At 42.9% G+C, this 18106-nt stretch overlaps 1 protein-coding gene across 1 annotated transcript; it reads right to left on the bottom strand.

Annotated features, from left to right (window-relative positions):
- Positions 1-824: 824 nt before the first annotated feature.
- Positions 825-5397, bottom strand: LOC124240572 (kelch repeat and BTB domain-containing protein 6). Its single transcript, XM_046663634.1, has one exon. The coding sequence runs from the start codon at positions 5088-5090 to the stop codon at positions 3081-3083; it is 2010 nt and encodes a 669-aa protein (XP_046519590.1). The 5' UTR covers positions 5091-5397; the 3' UTR covers positions 825-3080.
- Positions 5398-18106: the final 12709 nt, after the last annotated feature.

Raw genomic sequence — 18106 nt, forward strand, 5'->3', positions numbered from 1 at the left:
CTCTGATGTTTGGGAGCTTCTGCAAACAGTATCTTCTGTTTTTAATTATATTAAAAAAATTGGTTTGTATATATTGAACCCTCTCATTGGTTCTAAAAATAACATTAATTCTCTCGGGTTTCTGACAGTCACATTTTCTATGAATAATTTTGCCTCCTAATACTTCCCCACTTTATCATATCTGCTATAATGAATGTTCCTTTAAAGTTAGACTGATGAAAAGTGTGTTGAAATTTGTAAGCAGGTACAGGAAAGACAGACTGTCCCAGGTGCTCTTTCCTTGGGTCTGATAGCTTCAGAAAGGTCATAACATCCCTGAAATTATAAAATTATGAATATTTGCCTTTTTCTTGTGAATGGATCAAAAGCGTTCCCCGGACTCTCTACAAGATCAGGTACAAAATTTTTTAAATTCCATCTCAACTAAAAACAATGAAAAGACCTATTATACCTTAATTTCAATAATTAATCCATATTTAGACAAGCCAATTGGTAAATTAATTTTTTACTTTATCCTTTTGGAAACCCTAATACCACTTATCATTTGAATGTAAAAGAACTTGCAAAAATTAGGGTTCTTTGAGCTTTCAGTCTATAGGAACAGATACAAAAGATAATTAAGGTCATTATAAATCTTACAAATAGTCCTGGAATCATTGTTGAGCTAAAAGATGTGCTGATTAACTGGAAAATTGTGACAAGGGTGCTTCCCTGTCGAGAAGGGATTTCAACAACGCTAGCAGTGTCATTCACTGCACCAGCAAGAGTTTTATACATATAGCAGAAACACTGAATTAAAAAGTCAGCAAGTCTGGGTTCTAGTACCAGTTTTATTTGTAACTAATCACATACAAATCACTTATCTATAAAATAATGATTAACATCTATTCTCTAATTCACAAATATATCACAAAACCAAAATTCTTTCCAAGAAAACTTCTTTAAACCAAGATATTACTACTATTTAGCTTAGGCTTTAACCCGAAGGTTGAAAATGACCATTGGAGAGTTCGTCTTTTATAAATTTGTTGCATACCTCAATTCTGCAGATGGATAATCTGGTTAAGATCAGCACTGTCCTACTTCAACCTGACAAAACAAAAAGCTACCCACAAAAAGTTAGTGATGAAGAAAACGTTGGTCCCAGAAGAACACTATTGAGAAACAGCTTTGTGTTAAGTACAGTGCTTATCACAACCCTGATGTCAAATGGAACAAAATTTAGCTTTAGGCCACTAAAAGCATGTCAGCCCTTTTGAGGAAACACGTACTTCTAGGATAAGCATCTTCTTTCACTAAAAACATTAAACAGGAATGTTTTGTAGAATCTTCAAATGGCCAACCAAAATGGCTAAGACGACCTTTTTTATCTTTTACCTTTTGTGTCTCCCTGTCTCCATTTTCATCCTGTGGTATTTCATTCAAAAATTCAGCTCCCCACCTGAGAGCACACTCGTCTGTACTCTGCCAGGGTGTGAGAGAGGTTAGCATTCTGTCACTAGAGAATAAACACAGAAGAGGAATTAGCAGATCACTGAATGAAGATTCAGGAAGATCATTCTAAGTGTGTATAGGAAAATACACCATAAGCATCTGGTCATTTATCATGTACATGTATCATGACCACTCTATCTAGTAAACCCTCAAAGAGGTAAGCAGCTATATTTTCTTGTATTTAACAATGTCAGTTTTGTGTGATTTAGTCTCTATTTCTGGACTTTCCCTTACATACTGTGACAGAAACAAAGACTGGAGCATGGTTCACACAGAAACACAGAACAGATACAAATACCATAATAAAATAGCCATAGGTACCGCTTAGGGAAATATTTTAGACGAAATAGACTTTCACTACTGGCCCCAAATGCCATCATCATCCTATGTTATTTAACTGTAAACTTTTAATACAAAAATACCTTTAAGCTGATAACATTTAGTGACTTACAAAACTGACAGAATATTTCAGTGCTACACAAAACAGTTCTATACACAATTTAAAGTTTTAAAGTTCTTTGCTGGCACTTGATTTTATAGTTGATAGACACAATAACTACTGATTTCAATAAAATACTGTTCTTAGCTTATACATATTTTCAAAATCAATATTACCTCACAAGACAGTAAAGAATCATATCTTGGTGATGAATCTTCTAAGATGAACACCAAAACTGTACAGCCAAAATATTTTAAGAATCACATAAACTTTTTAAGACAATGGATAAAAATTTACACAATCATGTCCAGTGGAAAAAAGGATTATTCCTCTGATTCAATAACGTATATATCAAGTACAGATCAAAAACATGAACTTACAAAGCGAGTTACAGTTTGTTCGTTTTTTTAAGGTTTTTAGAAGATTGGTGATACTACCAGAATGGACTTTTTTAAACGGAAAATTGGTCACTATTTGTAAATACGCATTTTATATTACAAATTTAAAACTGAAAGTTCTTTTAAAACAGTAGGCTCCTGTTTTTGTTTTGTTTTTTCTACTTTCAGTGAGATTAGAGCCATTCTGTATATCACTAAAAATAAAATCACCATTCAGTATGCACTTTTTTTCTTCATAAAAGGGGAGGAAACTAAACTAAAACTTACCAAACTATATTTATGTTAGAACACAATTTGTAAAAACCCACTAGTTAAAAGTTTTGGAACTCTACTACACTGTTCTGAAGGAAAACAGATTCTTTCAAAACCCTATCTAGTAATTCCTGTCCAATTGGTTTTCTATTATAAAAATTAAAATTCAAGCTACAATACTTGTGGCACTCAACTGAATGGCAGATTTAATAAGAGAAGACTAAATTAGTGTAATCAAACAAAACATACTAAACAATCAACTCAATACTAGACTTTTAGAACAGTAAATTATTAAATAGGTTGATTTCTTTGAGTGTTTAAATTCTGTAACACTAAATTACATCAGCATTTCAAACAACACCCTTTCTAAACCAAACCTGAAATCAACTTTTTTTCCCAGCCAAGGGAAAAAGTATCTCTTTAACATATTTTCCAAAGCAGTAAAAACATCTAGTGTTTCAGCTTATCTCCAACAAACACTGCTGATCTTATGCATTTCACTGAGGTGCTACCTGTACCCACAAATCATCATCAGATAAAGAACTTGAACTTCCCGACTCGGAGTCCAGCTCACTGAATCCACCTAAATCCCATTCAGTGCTAGACTCACTCGGCACGTCCTCCTCCTCAGTGAGGAAACTCTGACCAGATTCAAGGCAGGAAGGATAAACACGAGCTGAGAGGCAGAAAAAGTTAGAATCAAACTGGAAGAGGCCTAATGTGGTACCTATATTAATCCACTGGTCTCCCCTACTGTCATATTCATACACAGTCACCCGGTTCTTCTTCCACTGTGGGGTGCGCGAGGTGATCAGCAACAATTTTTGGCCGTGATTGATAATTCGGTAGTTGTTGGTCTCTGACACCAAGGGAATGTTATTAATCTGCCTCCATTCTCCCCTGGCTGGGTTATAGACCTTCATGACCGGGATGTCACAGATACAATAGATCTCATCATTGAAGACACAGGCTTCCTGAAAGTCATTGCGCTTAAGAGAAACACACTTCAGCCACATATTATGGCTAGGATCATAGCAGAACATGCGCTTACTGTTGAGAGCATAAAGATAGTTCTGAATTACCATCAGGTCAAAGGATATAAAAGAATGGGGTAGTGGAGCCACCAGTGCCCACTGGTTCCTCTGAACGCTGTAGCATTCCACTTCCTTCAGCTTAACTCCAGTAATAGGGTCTCGCCCACCCAAAATGTAAATGTAGCCATTGAGGTATGCCACATCCATGCCCTCACGGCAGAGCAAGCGGTCCGCAAGTTGCTGCCAACTATTCTGGGCTGGCTTATACACCCAGAGGTCCTTCCTGGGCTGGGCAGCTAGATAGATGTCATGGTCTGGAGAGACACAGACAGCTAAGGTGGTGACAGTTCTAGTGTGAGCAAGGCAGGTCAAAGGAGATGGCACTTTGTAAATATCTCCCGTGTACGGGTCACAGCACAGAAAGGGATCTCGGGGATGTCCAAAGAAGATCACCATCTCCTTGGCACACACGCCCAGCCTCTGGGGTGGATTTTCTGCTGTGGACACAACAGAGCCGCTGCTGCTCTCTGGCTTTGGCACCAGAGACTTGTACAACATGTCACCGTATCGCATCTGCAGGGCCGCTTCAATAAGGTCCAGACAGTACTTCTTCACAATGGGCTTGGTCAACAGCCCTTCCAGGTAATCTTGATCTTCATCAGTGAAGTGTGTCCAGCGGACACACTTGAACACTTCTGCAGCGCTCGGCCCGCGCTCCTTGGGAGCCGCCTCCAACCACTGTATCGCTACGTGACACACAGTCTGCTCGTGCTCTATGTTTAGACAATCCAGGCGCAGGACAGTCAACAGCTGGGCCAAGGTCAGATCTGCCAGACTCTCCTCCCGAATCGAACCCATCTGGCTGAGCTGCTTGAAGTTGTGAGCAATAAAGGACTGGGCCTGTGACCGCAGCTTGCGATGCCCAAAAGCATCAGCAAACTTAAAGATGGCGGTGCAGTTGGCCAGATCTAGGCGGCGGGCTAGGAAGGAGGCACAGGCTTCCCGCACATATTCCAGCTGTAGCATGTCGGAGGCCGCGTAAAGGCGCTCCACGTTGGCTTCACTCAGGGACACGCGACCTGTGTAGCAGTAGTCGACCAAGACCTCGAAGGACTCGGCATCCACATCGTGCATGGTCACGTTCGTCTGGTGGCTCTCGTACATGCCGCCGGTGAACATGCTCTTGAAGTAGGGACACGCGGCAGCCAGCACGTTGCGGTTGCAGGGGAAGAGGCGTCCCGTGCCAGGCCCGCTGCCAGGTGTCACCACCTCGATGGTCACATCACACAGCAGCCGCGCGTCGTAGAAGGACTTGAGCTGTGCCAGCAGGGCTGCAGAATGGGCCGCGTCCTTCAGCTCCTCCGGGCCCGTGAAAAAAGCCGAAACCGAGGGTTTGTGAATCCTCTTGGGCCGCTTCCCACCGCGGGGACTAGCGAGGCGGCGAGAACGCGGAGCTTCTTCCCGGGACTGCATGGTGGAGATGGCGGCGGGGTGCCGACGGCGAGAACGGGTGCAAGGATCAGGCTCGGGCTCCTCCTCACCCTGCTCTCGCTGGCGCTACGACCGCAGTATCTCCGGAGAGACGGCAGCACAGGTCCATTTATTTAAGTCAGCCCTATACCTCGGTACCGCCTCCCTTACCACGTAGACCGTGCCTGACTCACCCTGTTCCAGTTCTGCGCCCTTTCTCCGCCTCCACTCGCCCTCGCAAGACCTGCAGGTAGAACCCACAGAGCCGCCACCGCCGCGCTGGCAACGCTGGTAGGCGTCCAGGAGAACTACGGCTCCCAGGTTGCCTTTACCACCTCGAGGCATGCCGGGGCCCTCCAGACTCACCGGCGTAGGTTGAGGGACCGAAGCCACATTGCATGTCGGGAGTAGTAGTTTCAATAATATCGCGAGATTTATCGGCCGTTCATTGTTTCCGCCGATGGAATTAGAAATCGCTAGTTTGGTTCGATTTGGTTTTATGGTTTAGAACTCTGGATTTGGAATCCGGAGTAGCCGCCCGTTCTAGTATTTATTAATTGTTCGATTTCTCTTTCAGAACGGTCTCCTGTTTTTTGAAATGTGAATAACAGTATTTCATAACGTTGTGTGAAGACTAAATGAGATAAATCGCATAGGATATATAGGATGCTCTGAATAAATATTTGATTAGTAGAATAAAGTACTTACGCAGTACCTATAATATAAACGTTCAGTAAGTTTTAGCTTTTTATGAAAAATGAAGCACTCGCTCATTAGAAATCATGAGACTGTAAGAAAAATTCTAAAACCCTGCAGGTTTCTGCAGACTTCCCTTTAAGTTTTGTTTTGTTTTAATAGATTTTATCTTTAAGCTCAGTTTTAGGTTTACTGGGAAATCCAGCTGGAAGTTACCAGGAGCTCCCATATACTCCACCCCCTCAGTTTCCCCTATTAACATCTTGCCTTAGAGTATGCATTTGTTACAAGTGATGAACTTATACATTATTATTAAAGTGCATAGTTTATATTAAGGCTCACTATATTATATGGTTCTATGAGTTTTGAAAAATGCATAATGTCATGCGTCCATCATTACAGTAACATACAGATAGTTTCACTGCTCTAAAAAGCCTCTGTGTTCTGTTTCTGCTTCCTCATCATCCCCCCTTCCAACGCCTGGGAACCACTGATGTTACAGTCTATGTAGTTTTATGTTTTCCAGAATGTCATATAGTTGGAATCGTACAGTGTGAGCCTTTTAAGATACCTTCTTTCACTTAGCAATATTCATTTCAGGTTCTTCCATGTCTTTTCATGGCTCAATAGCTCATTTCTTTTCGTCATTGAATAATATTCCATTGTATGGCTATACTACAGTTTATTCATCCATTCTCCCACTGAATGATATTTTGTTTGCTTTGAATTTTTGCAATTATGAATAAAGCTGCTGTAAACACTCACATGCTGATTTTTGTGTGGAAGTAAGTTTTCAACTCATTTGATAAATACTAGGGAGTCTGACTGCTGGATTCTATGGTAAGACTATGTTTAGCTTTGTAAGGAATTGCCAAAATGTTTTCCAAAGTGGTGGCTGTACTGTTTTGCATTCTCACCAGCAATTAATGAGCGTTCCTATTGTTTCGCATCTTCTGTAGGGTTTGGTGTTGTCAGTGTTTTGGATTTTAGAGCTTACAGATTTTAAACTTGCCTCTCTGGGAAAATTCTGAGGGATATGATAATATTTTAAGCATTCAGCAATATCTGCAGGGCCATTAAATTGTAGTCTCAGAAAGCGGTATGCGTGGGTTGTCTCAAATGTACAAATCAGGATTATAAATAGATGTTTTGGTGGTCTCACAAAGTCAGTATTTCATGTTTGGAAAATGGTGCTAAAGTATTTTCATTAATCTCATAATATGTTTAATACTAGTCCAATATAGCTCCTTTCACTACCATCCCAAAATCAGCTGAAGATTCTGGAACTGTAGCTATTAAAGAGGATTTTAAATAAACACGTTTCAACAAAGAGACCTTGTACTGCATAGGATCTTAACAGCTCATCGTCATACATGCCCAAACATCCCTTGAATTACTCTAGTCTAGTCTATGCTTTACAAAAGTGTTTTATATTTGTATTTATCAACATTGTCCCAGTATAAAGTCCTCAAAATGAATTGTGCTTATTTAGTTTTAATTTTCTCATATATGCCTTTAAGTGTTATTTTAGACTGCTTTTCAAAAAATGTGAAATATTTATTAGACACTGTGCTGTAAGGCGTACGGCAGTATTGTTCAACAGAATTTTCTGTGATGAAAATGTTCTATATCTGTGCTATCCAATATGGCAGCCATGAGTCACCTGTCGCTCTTAAATACTTGAAATGCGGCTAACCCAACTGAGTAATTAAAGTTTTAATTTTAGAAATATAGCATTGGCAGCAACCAATTCAACGGGGAAAGGAAAGTCTTTTCAACAAATGTTAGCAAAACAACTGGATCATAATGGAAAAAAAAAATTAACCTTGAAACTGACAGTGTTGAACTTTACCTAACCCCTGTGCTCCAGGAAAACAGTAATAATTAAGAAATCCCTCGGGGGGCTGGCCCCATGGCCGAGTGGTTAAGTTTGCACGCTCCGCTTCGGTGACCCAGGGTTTTGCTGGTTCGGTTCCTCGGGGCGAACATGGCACCACTCATCAGGCCGTGCTGAAGTGGGGGCCCACATAGCACAACCAGAAGGACCCACAACTACAATATACAGCTATGTACTGGGGGACTTCAGGGAGAAGAAGAAGAAAAAAATAATAAGATTGGCAACAGATGTTAGCTCAGGTGCCAATCTTTAAAAAAAAAAAAAGAAATCCCTCAACCTTCCCCCTCAAATCTCCCCACCCTATTGTGTTGGAAATAGCTTACCACAACAAACCACCTTTTCCCATATGTCTTGGATAAGAGTCACTGTCCACTCTTTCTCATGATAAGACTCACAGATGACCCCCTTATTTACCTGGGAGAAGGTTAAATACACACCTTTCCATTTGTGCCTGAACCTGCCAACAAGGCCAGACGCAGGGTCTCTAATTTCCAGTCCTTTGTCTCATGAATGATTAACTGAGACGAGAAGCCTGCCCAAACTAGCTAGACACAAAGATAAACATTTCCTATTCAGCTGACTGCTTGAGACTTTCCCTGGTTACAAAAGCAATCCTAACTGTAAACCACTCCACCTATAACTTGTCTAACTCCTCTCCATAAAAGTCTAAGGCAGAACCACCTGCCTTTGGATCTGAGCCCTTCTCCATCCTGCAATAATTTGAGTAAAATCAATTTCCTTACTTGTTTGGTGGGTTTTTTTTTTGTTTTTTGAGAAAGATTATCCCTGAGCTAACATCCACCACCAATCCTCCTCTTTTTGCTGAGGAAGACTGGCCCTAACCTAAACTCTGTGCCCATCTTAACCTCCATTATTATATGTGGGAAGCCTGCCACCCCATGGCTTGATGAGCAGTACGTAGGTCCGCACCAGGGCGAATCAGTGCCCCTGAAAGGGAGAGTGCAAACTTAACTGCTCCGCCACCAGGTGGCCCCCTTACTTGTTTGGGTTTTGTCTTTGATAGTTGGTGCCATTACTGAAATGGAACTGGAAGCCCACCTCCGGGCCCCCATCTTCTCTACCCAGAGACTGAGGCCTCTGGAGCCCGTCTGCTCCTTTTCTGACTGGTGACTTGGGGATCTCATGGTGAGGCCAGCTCCTGATCCATGTGCTCCAGACAACCGTCCATGGTAGCATGGTTAAGTAGGTGACTTTAGTTCTCTGAGCCATCCCTTGGCTTGGTTTTGTTGTTAGCAATTGTTTAATCTTAATATTATGGGAAACCCTCAACCCTCTTCAAAATTCCCACCAATTATATGCTTCACCAGTAAAGTGAAAAGTCAGATCATTACCTCCAAAAATGGCAGGATTTTACTGAGGACAATTTATAATTCCAGTGGCCCCTTTGGGACACTTGGAATCTCCCTAAGCCTGTCTATCTACAAGATGCCCTCAAATCTTGGGGCTCTAAGATCTCTTCTCACCAATGGTCAGCTTACTTTGCTTGGTAAGTGGAGGCTGAAAAATAAGAAAATGTCTCTAGTCTATCTCAAATTGTAATGTCTCCTAAGCACTGTCTCTTTTACTATCAGTCTACAATCTCATGACCCTATCTTCACCCAGAACTCCTCATGTGACCATCCCAGCCCTTTCTCCTTCCCACTATTTCTCCTTTTCCTGCGGATTCTCTTTTTCTTCCTCTGGCTCTATTCCTCCTCTTTACCTTTCCCTGCCTCCACGACATTATTCTGCCCCAGCTCCCCATCCTAACCCTTATTATTGGTCTTTCCCTACCTGTGAAAGAAGGTCAGTGACCTGAGCACCCAACTGAACAAGTATTCTTTAATCCTTGATCTTGCTCCAATTTACATGTTATTGTTAAAGTCTTTCTGGACCCCCATAAGAATAGGGAAGAACCTAGTAATCAATTCAGATTGATCCTCGGGGTATATTCTCCTGGGATCCATTGATTTATATCAACTTGTAGAACTACTTGTGGGTCCCAGAGATGACACTTTATTGTTTAAAAAGCCAAATGGGCCACTCTTCAAGAGGACCTTCAGAGAAATCAGAACACCTTCCAGGCTTACGTACTGGCTAAAACCATAGGGGAGAGGATATTTAGAATCCATTCCCTCTGTCTTCCTTCAAAATTTGATTGGTCAAAGACACAAGACTGCAGAAAACAAAGAGATGAATCTGTCTCTAACCAAATACATAGTTTAGAAAATGTGTGGAGGGTTACTCTGGTCTTGGTAGAACAACTGAATGCTTTCCTCCTTGGTCACTAGCTTCATTAAGGCTATGGCCCGAAATTAGAGATCTTATCCAAAACACAACGTAAATTAGTGAACTCTTTCTGAAATACATATATGTGAAATACATCACAAGGACTCTGTTGCAGAAAGGCCAAATCAACACAATGCAAACTCACGACTTCACAACTTAATTTGAAGGAAACAACAGGGCAATCTGCTCCCTCCAAAACTCCCATAGATGGAGATAAGCAGATATCATACAGAAAAGGGACATTGGACTTGGTATTGTCTGGCCTCAAAATGCAAAAGTAAACAAGAGCCCAAAAATCCATCTCTTCAATGACTTTCCTCAGAGAAACCCTCCCTTCTTGGTCCATAACTCTCAGGGTGCGAGGGGAAATAATCATTACCATCAGTGGACATCCCACCACCTTTCTAGTGGACACGGAGGCAATGATTTCACCATTAACACTATTATGGGTTTACTTGTATTCCTCCCAAACTTATATATTGAAACCCTGACCCCTAGTACTTCAGAATGCGACCTTATTTGGAGACAGGGTTTTTACAGAGGTAACGAAGTTAAAGCAAGGTCATTAGGGTGGGCCCTAATCCAATATGACAAGTGTCCTCATAAAAAGGGGAAATTAGGGGCCTGGCCCCGTGGCCGAGTGGTCAAGTTCACACACTCCGCTGCAGGTGGCCCAGTGTTTCATTGGTTCGAATCCTGGGCACGGACATGGCATGGCACTGCTCATCAAACCAGCTGAGGCAGCGTCCCACATGCCACAACTAGAAGGACCCACATCGAAGAATATACAACTATGTACTGGGGCCTTTGGGGAGAAAAAGGAAAAAAAGAAAAATAAAATCTTTAAAAAAAAAAAAAAAAAAAAAAAGAAGGGGCTGGCCCCGTGGCCGAGTGGTTAAGTTCGTGCGCTCCGCTGCAGGCGGCCCAGTGTTTCGTTGGTTCGAATCCTGGGCGCGGACATGGCACTGCTCATCAGACCACGCTGAGGCAGCGTCCCACATGCCACAACTAGAAGGACCCACAACGAAATATACAACTATGTACCGGGGGGCTTTGAGGAGAAAAATAAAATCTTTAAAAAAAAAAAAAAAAGGAAAAAAAAAGGGGGAAATTACGACACAGAGAGAGACATGCATAGAGGGAAGACGATGTGGAGAGACACAGAGAGAAGATAGCCATCTACAAGCCAAGGAGAGAGACCAAAAACAGAGGTTTCCCTCATAGTCTTCAGAAGGAAATAACCCTGCTGACCTCTTGCTCTTGGACTTCTTGCCTCCACAAGTGTAAGACGATAAATGTCTTTTGTTCAAGCCACTCAGTCTGTGGTACATAACAAAGTACCATATCAGCCCTGGAAAACTAAGACAAATGCCTTTATTCTCCCACTACCCTCCCTGGGAGTACACAAACCATACCTGTAGTGGGACTTGATAATCTACCACGTGACTTGCCTTTGTCTAGACCTCTTTCTGCCTCACTAGTACCTCTTGTCACACAGCGTAGCTTTCTACTTAGCTCCGCCATCCTCATAAACTTTCTCAGAAGAGGTTTACTTTCCAATTGGAATATCAGTATTCTTTGCTCTCCCAAGTGCCTCGCCCTTGAAGTCTCTGACTCCACACCTATGTACCTTTGCTCTTTTATAACTGTCATTGACCATCGGACTTTTCCTGCTCCTGTAAAAAACCCCTAACAGTTAAGTACAAATTATGTTAATTAAAATACCTGACTCCCTTTGGGCTGCTCAGTCCACCGACATAGGCCAAATCTGGGAGGCTGAACCTCTTGAAGTAGAAAATAGACCCTTCCATGCCACTCCCAAGATTACCGTAACATGTTTAAAACTAGAAGCCCTCCAAAATTTTCAAACTATAATTCAAGGCCTTATTGACACATCCTATAATACTTCAATCTCCCTAGTAAAGAATCCTAATGGTGGCAAGGGATACTGGCTAGTCCAACACTTGTGAGCAATAAAGTAGTTAAACTCAGGTTTCCTCTAGCTCCTAACCCCAGTACCAGTCTGGCCTATTTCCTATCCAACATATCACTTCACAGTCATCAACTTATGTTCTGCCCTTTTTTTTTTTTGCCCCCGGTATCCTTCTTCACCCTGACTCACAATCATTTTTGTCATCACATGGGAAAATCAACAATACATGTGGACTGCCATGCCTCAGGGGTTTCTTGAGGCCCCGACTTATTTCTCCAGGACCCTAAAGGTAAACCTGAGAAATTTGACCTTTCCCTGCAATCTCTCCTTATATAGTATGCAGACAATCTTCTCTGCTCACCTGATTTTGACAACTCATTTACAACAAGCGTTTGCCCACAACAGACATAAAGTTTCTAAAAACAAAACAATTATGCAGCCCCCCTTAAGAGCATTATGTAGGAGATACATCTCTTGAAGGGAAAACTTTATCCCCTAAACGTGTTAACACCATCATCAATTCCCCTTTCCCTGAGATCAAAAGACAACTCCGAGGGTTTCTAGGATGAGTTCGCTATCACTGGAACTGAATCCCTAGGTTTTTTTACTATTGCCTCTCCCTCACATGCCATGACTAAGGAAACAACACTGATTCCCCTAATTGGGACTCTCCCTCCATGACTGCATTTCAAAACCTGAAAACCTCTCTAACGTCTTCTCCCACTTTTGGACTCTCCAATTACTCATTACCCTCTCCCCTTTTTATACACAAAAAGGAAGAACATGCATATCCCTGTTTTCAGGATGGTTAGAAGTTTTTCCATGCAAATAGGCTACTGCCACAACTATAGCGAAGAGGCTACTAGAAAGAATTTTCCCCACTTGGGGATCCCTTTGTTTCTCTCTAGCAATAGAGGAACTCACTTCAATGGTAAGGTTATTTAGGATATTCAACAAGTATTTCCACTGTCACAGAAATTTCACTATCTTCACCACCCTCAATCCTCTGGAAAAATAAAACAGGTCAACAATGCCCGTTTTTTTGGTGAGGAAGATTGGCCCTGAGCTAACATCTGTTGCCAATCTTCCTCTTTTTGCTTGAGGAATATTGTTGCTGAGCTAACATATGTGCCAATCTTTCCTCTACTTTGTTCGTGGGATGCTGCCACAGCATGGCTTGATGAGTGGTGTGCAGGTCCACACCCGGGATCTGACCCAGGGAACCCTGCACCGCTGAAGCAGAGTGTGCAAACTTAACCACTACGCCACCAGGCCAGCCCCAACAATGCTCTTAAATTCAAACTAGCCAAACTCTCGGAGGAACTCAACCTGCCCAAAGTTTTCCACTTAGCCTTGATCATCCTTGAGTCCTCCTCCCGCTCCAGTCAACACTGACTACTTCCTGATGAAATAATATGGGCAGGCCAATGAGAATTCCTTACCTCTTCTGGTCCTTAGATGACCCTAATTTGATCCATTCCAATATCTATCCTTAAATACTGCTAAAGTCTTATTAAATACACTCATTTATCACCAACAGGTCAGGGTTCCTTTCTCACCACCATCCTTACATGATCTTCAAATTGGAGACCAATCTTAAATCCAAGTGGAAGGAATGGGGTTCTAACCATCAAACCACCACAGAACAAGGGTTGCAACATGTACTTTATATTTCATAATTTAAAAATGCAAGACAATTCCAGTGTCACATGTAAGGAGCTTAGAAGTCACCAGTCTGTCCTAACAACAAATAAAAAGCTGAAGAGACTGAAAATCAACAACTCTTCTTGGAGCCACAAGAGAGGGGAGGGCAAACCGCTGCTCCCAAGTTTGGAGAGACAGACAGGCGAACACAGGGAGTCATGGCTTACCGGAGCAGAGAACCAGGCGCAGAAAGTGCTGCAGGAACCAGTGCTGAGGGACGAAAACCTGAAATATAACTGATGAATTGCTGGAGGCTCCGTGTGGACAACTCGAGAATTAAAAACTCCAGAGGACCCAGTCATAGGGGGGACCCCACGATATTGTGAGATTTACCTCCAGGAGATGGACCAGTTTTCACAGTAAATATGGGAGAAAAGTCCCCTCATACTTCCAAAGGGAGGAGGGAAAATGAACCATGTTTAAATATACCAGAGCACTCTGTTTTTAACAAGGACAGCCCTCAGGAGAAACTAGTTAACCAGAACCTAACCTGCTGGAGTCTTATCAGAGCCTAACCAAACTAAAGGAAGGGAAGCACCCGACTCCACTTAGCTCTAGCCTTCCAGGTGGGAGCAGGAAGACACCCATCTGCAGCCCACTCTATCCCAGCTCTATCCAGCCTGTAGGGAAGGAAAACAATAAAAAACAGGTTTAAAGTTCACAGTTCAGAGGCAGAGGCTCGTTAAAAGACTGAAACCTAATCACAGAACAGTGGAACTATAGAACTCTTCCCCTCCCCCCACACCTCACCACCACACGATTACAGGCCTATTAACCCCACTTCCTTTTACCCAGTACTTCACGTCCGCCTATCAAGGAAAAATGAAAAGGCAAAAACACAATTTGAAGAACAAAGCAAGCATCAGAAAAAGACATAGCAGAGATGTTGGATGACCACAATGAGAACTGAAAACAGCTATGAATCATATGCTAAGGGCTCCAAGGATAAAGGAGAGCATGCGCGAACTGATGGGCGACGTAAGCAGAGAGATGGAAATCCTCGGAAAGAACCAAAAAAAACGATAGAGGCTCCAGTTCAAGATGGCGACATAGGGAGATCCTGAACTCACCTCCTCCCACGGACACATCGAATTTACGGTTATACATGGAACAATTTCCTCTGGAAAAAACCTAAAAACTGGTGGAGCGACCCCTTCACATCGGGCTAATGACAGAGAAATAACATCGAAGCACTCGGAAAGGCTGACACAATCTTGCCAAAAACCCCATCCCTGGCGCAGCGACTCACAAGCAGGGGGAAACTCAAAACCCAGAGCTTCTCGCCGAGGAACAAAGGGTTCATACCCGACATCGGGCACCCGAACTTTTGAGATGGGCACCTGAGAGACAAGCCCCCAAATCATCCGGCTTTGAAGACCTTGGGGCTGTAGTGAATCGGGATGCTCTTAAAGGACCCCTGCACAGACTCACCCGCCCCGCCCTAGGGAAAGGGCCCAGACTTTATGTAAAAGAGACTCATTTGCTAATTTGAAAGCATTGGTGTGAAGGGCGGGGGCCTGCTGGGATACTCTCCAGGGACAGAGGTTGGTTGGCGCCATCTTCTGCCCTCCCTCTGCCTTGCTAAAGCCAGTGGTCGCCATCTTTTTTTTTTCTTATTTCTTTTCTTTTTCTTTTTTTGCTTTTCTTTCCTTTTTGATTTTCTTTATCTTTTTCTTTTCTTCTTCTACTTTTTTTCTCTTTTCCGTGGGTGCCGTCTTTGCACTCCCCCTCTGCCGCGCTCCAGAGCGCTAGTTATCTCCCAGAGGGGAACTTCTACACGTCTGGTGTTCGTACTTTTACATCTGGTGACCTGGTTTTTGTGGCTGCCACCCAGGCCGATCACCTGTCTCTGGTGGCCAGGGCAGCTTGCGTTCCTGGCTCCCACCAGACTGTGTGGACTGTAACCATCAAAGTGACAGTTCTTGCCAGCAGACCCCCAGGGCGCTGCACAGGCAGCAGGCTGAAACATGCTCCCAGCCTTTCTGTGGAAGAGGCTAGTCCCTTGTCCTGGAGCTTCGGCCTGAGGGACAAGGTGCAGGTGTGGCCCACATCTAGAGTCTCCAGAGCTGCTCTCAGGGACCGTAGGCTGGGGGATGCCGTATTTACACTCTCCCTCCGCCTTGCTATTGCTCACAGGTATCTCCCGGAGAGGAGCTTATACACTCATCTGGAGCTTGTCAGATTTTTGCGACTGCCGCCCAGGAGACACCTCCAGATGGCCTTGCTCTAGTAGCAAGCAGGGCTTCTGCTTGCAGTCCCACAGGACTGTGTATATTTGCATTTTTTAAAAAGCTTCTGCCTGGGTGTCCTGGTTGTGCAGCGGTTAAGTTCCCATGTTAGGCTGCAGAGGCCTGGGGTTGGCTGGTTCGGATGCTGGGGTGTGGACATGGCACCGCTTGTCAAGCCATGCTGTGGGAGGCATCACACATATACAGTAGAGGAAGACAGGCACGGATGTTAGCTCAGGGCCAGTTTTCCTCAGCAAAAAGAGGAGGATTGGCAGCAGATGTTAGCTCAGGGTTAATCTTCCTCAAAAAAATAAATAAAAAATAAATTAAAAACCTTAAAAAAAAGAAAAGCTGCTGCCTGAGGATCTGGCTTCCAATCAACCTGAATCTAGGTGCTGACTGAGATCCACCCCTTTGGGACACTGACTGGTCTTGGCACACCCTCAACTACTGGGAGCCATTAAAAATAAATAGGCTGCTTGGACAATCAGAAAGATTTGAGAGACAACCAAGAGCTAGGGCAGGGTGAATGATAAGGTTCCTCTCCTACACAAGGCCAACCCTTCAAGACCTGGAGAGGCAGCTGTTCCATCTAATGCGTAGGAACCAACCCAGACAGTCAAGCAAAAGGAAGAAACAAAGGAATATGTTCCAAATGAAAGAACAAGGTAAAACCTCAGAAAAAGCCTTAATGGAATGGAGATAAGTAAAGAAATGATAGACATCAAAAACACTGTAACAGAAATGAAGGATGCCTTTATGGGCTTATCAGTAGACTGGACACAGCCGAGGAAAGAATCTCTGAACTTTAGGATATATCAATAAAAACTTTGAAAACTAAAAAGCAAAGAGAACAAAGGCTGAAAAAAAGAAGTAACTGAATCTCCAGGAACCATGGGACAACTAGAAAAGGTACAACATATGCACAATGGGAATACCAGAAGGAGAAGAAAGACAAAGGAACAGAAGAAATACTTGAAACAATAATGACTGAGAATTTCCCCAAAACCATATTTCTAAGACTGATGTCAAAGAGTTTACAGCCTGTGTTTTCTTCTAGGTGTTTTATGGTTTCAGGTCTTACAATATTTGTAAGTCTTTAATCCATTTTGAATTTATTTTTGTATATGATGTAAGAAAGTGGTCCAGTTTTGTTCTTTTACAGGTAACTGTCCTGTTTTCCAAACACCGTTTGTTTTTTCCCATTGTATACTCTTGCCTCCTTTGTTGTAGATTAATTGACCTTATAAGCGTGGGTTTATTTCTGGGCTCTCCATTCTGTTCCATTGATCAATGTGTCTGTTTTTGTGCCAGTACCATACTGTTTTTTGTTTTGTTTTGTTTTGTTTTTAGATTTTATTTTTTCCTTTTTCTCCCCAAAGCCCCCCGGTACATAGTTGTGTATTCTTCGTTGTGGGTTCTTCTAGTTGCGGCATGTGGGACGCTGCCTCAGCGTGGTCTGATGAGCAGTGCCATGTCCGCGCCCAGGATTCGAACTAACGAAACACTGGGCCGCCTGCAGCGGAGCGCGCGAACTTAACCACTCGGCCACGGGGCCAGCCCCAGTACCATACTGTTTTTTAAAAAATTATTTTATTGAGGTTGTAATGGTTTATAACATTGTGTAATTTCAGGTCTACCTTATTATTTATCATTTTCTCTATACACTGTATCATGCTCAGCACCAATAGTCTAATTTTTTTTCTTTCTTTTTCTTGTGAGGAAGATTGGCCCTGAGCTAACATCTGTTGCCAATCTTCTTCTTTTTGCTTGAAGAAGATTATCGCTGAGCTAACATCTGTGCCAATCTTCCTCTATTTTATGTGGGATGCTGCCACAGCATGGCTTGACAACCAGTGCTAGGTCTGTGCCTGGGATCCAAACCTATGAACCCTGGGTCGCCCAAGCAGAGTGTGTGAACTTAACCACTATGCCACCAGGCCGGCCCCACCAATAGTCCAATTTGTATCCATCACCATACATATGTGCCCCGTTAGCCTTTTCACCCATCCTTCCAGCCTCCTTCCCCTTGGTAATCACTAATCTGTTCTCCTTATCCATGTGTTTGTTATCTTCCACACATGAGTGTAGTCATGTGGTGTTTGTTTGTCTCTGTCTGGCTTATTTTGCTTAACATAATGCCCTCAAGGTCCATCCATGTTGTTGCAGATGGGATGATTTTGTCTTTTTTTATGGCTGAGTAGTATCCCATTGTATAACTATATATACTACATCTTCCTTATCCACTCATCAGTCAATGGGCACTTGGGTT

Source organism: Equus quagga, chromosome 6, assembly GCF_021613505.1.
Source record: "Equus quagga isolate Etosha38 chromosome 6, UCLA_HA_Equagga_1.0, whole genome shotgun sequence".
In the NCBI taxonomy this organism is placed as follows: Eukaryota; Metazoa; Chordata; class Mammalia; order Perissodactyla; family Equidae; genus Equus; species Equus quagga.

Coding starts and splice junctions, on each gene's coding strand:
- LOC124240572 (XM_046663634.1), bottom strand. CDS start 5,090: ATGCAGTCCCGGGAAGAAGCTCCGCGTTCTCGCCGCCTCGCTAGTCCC.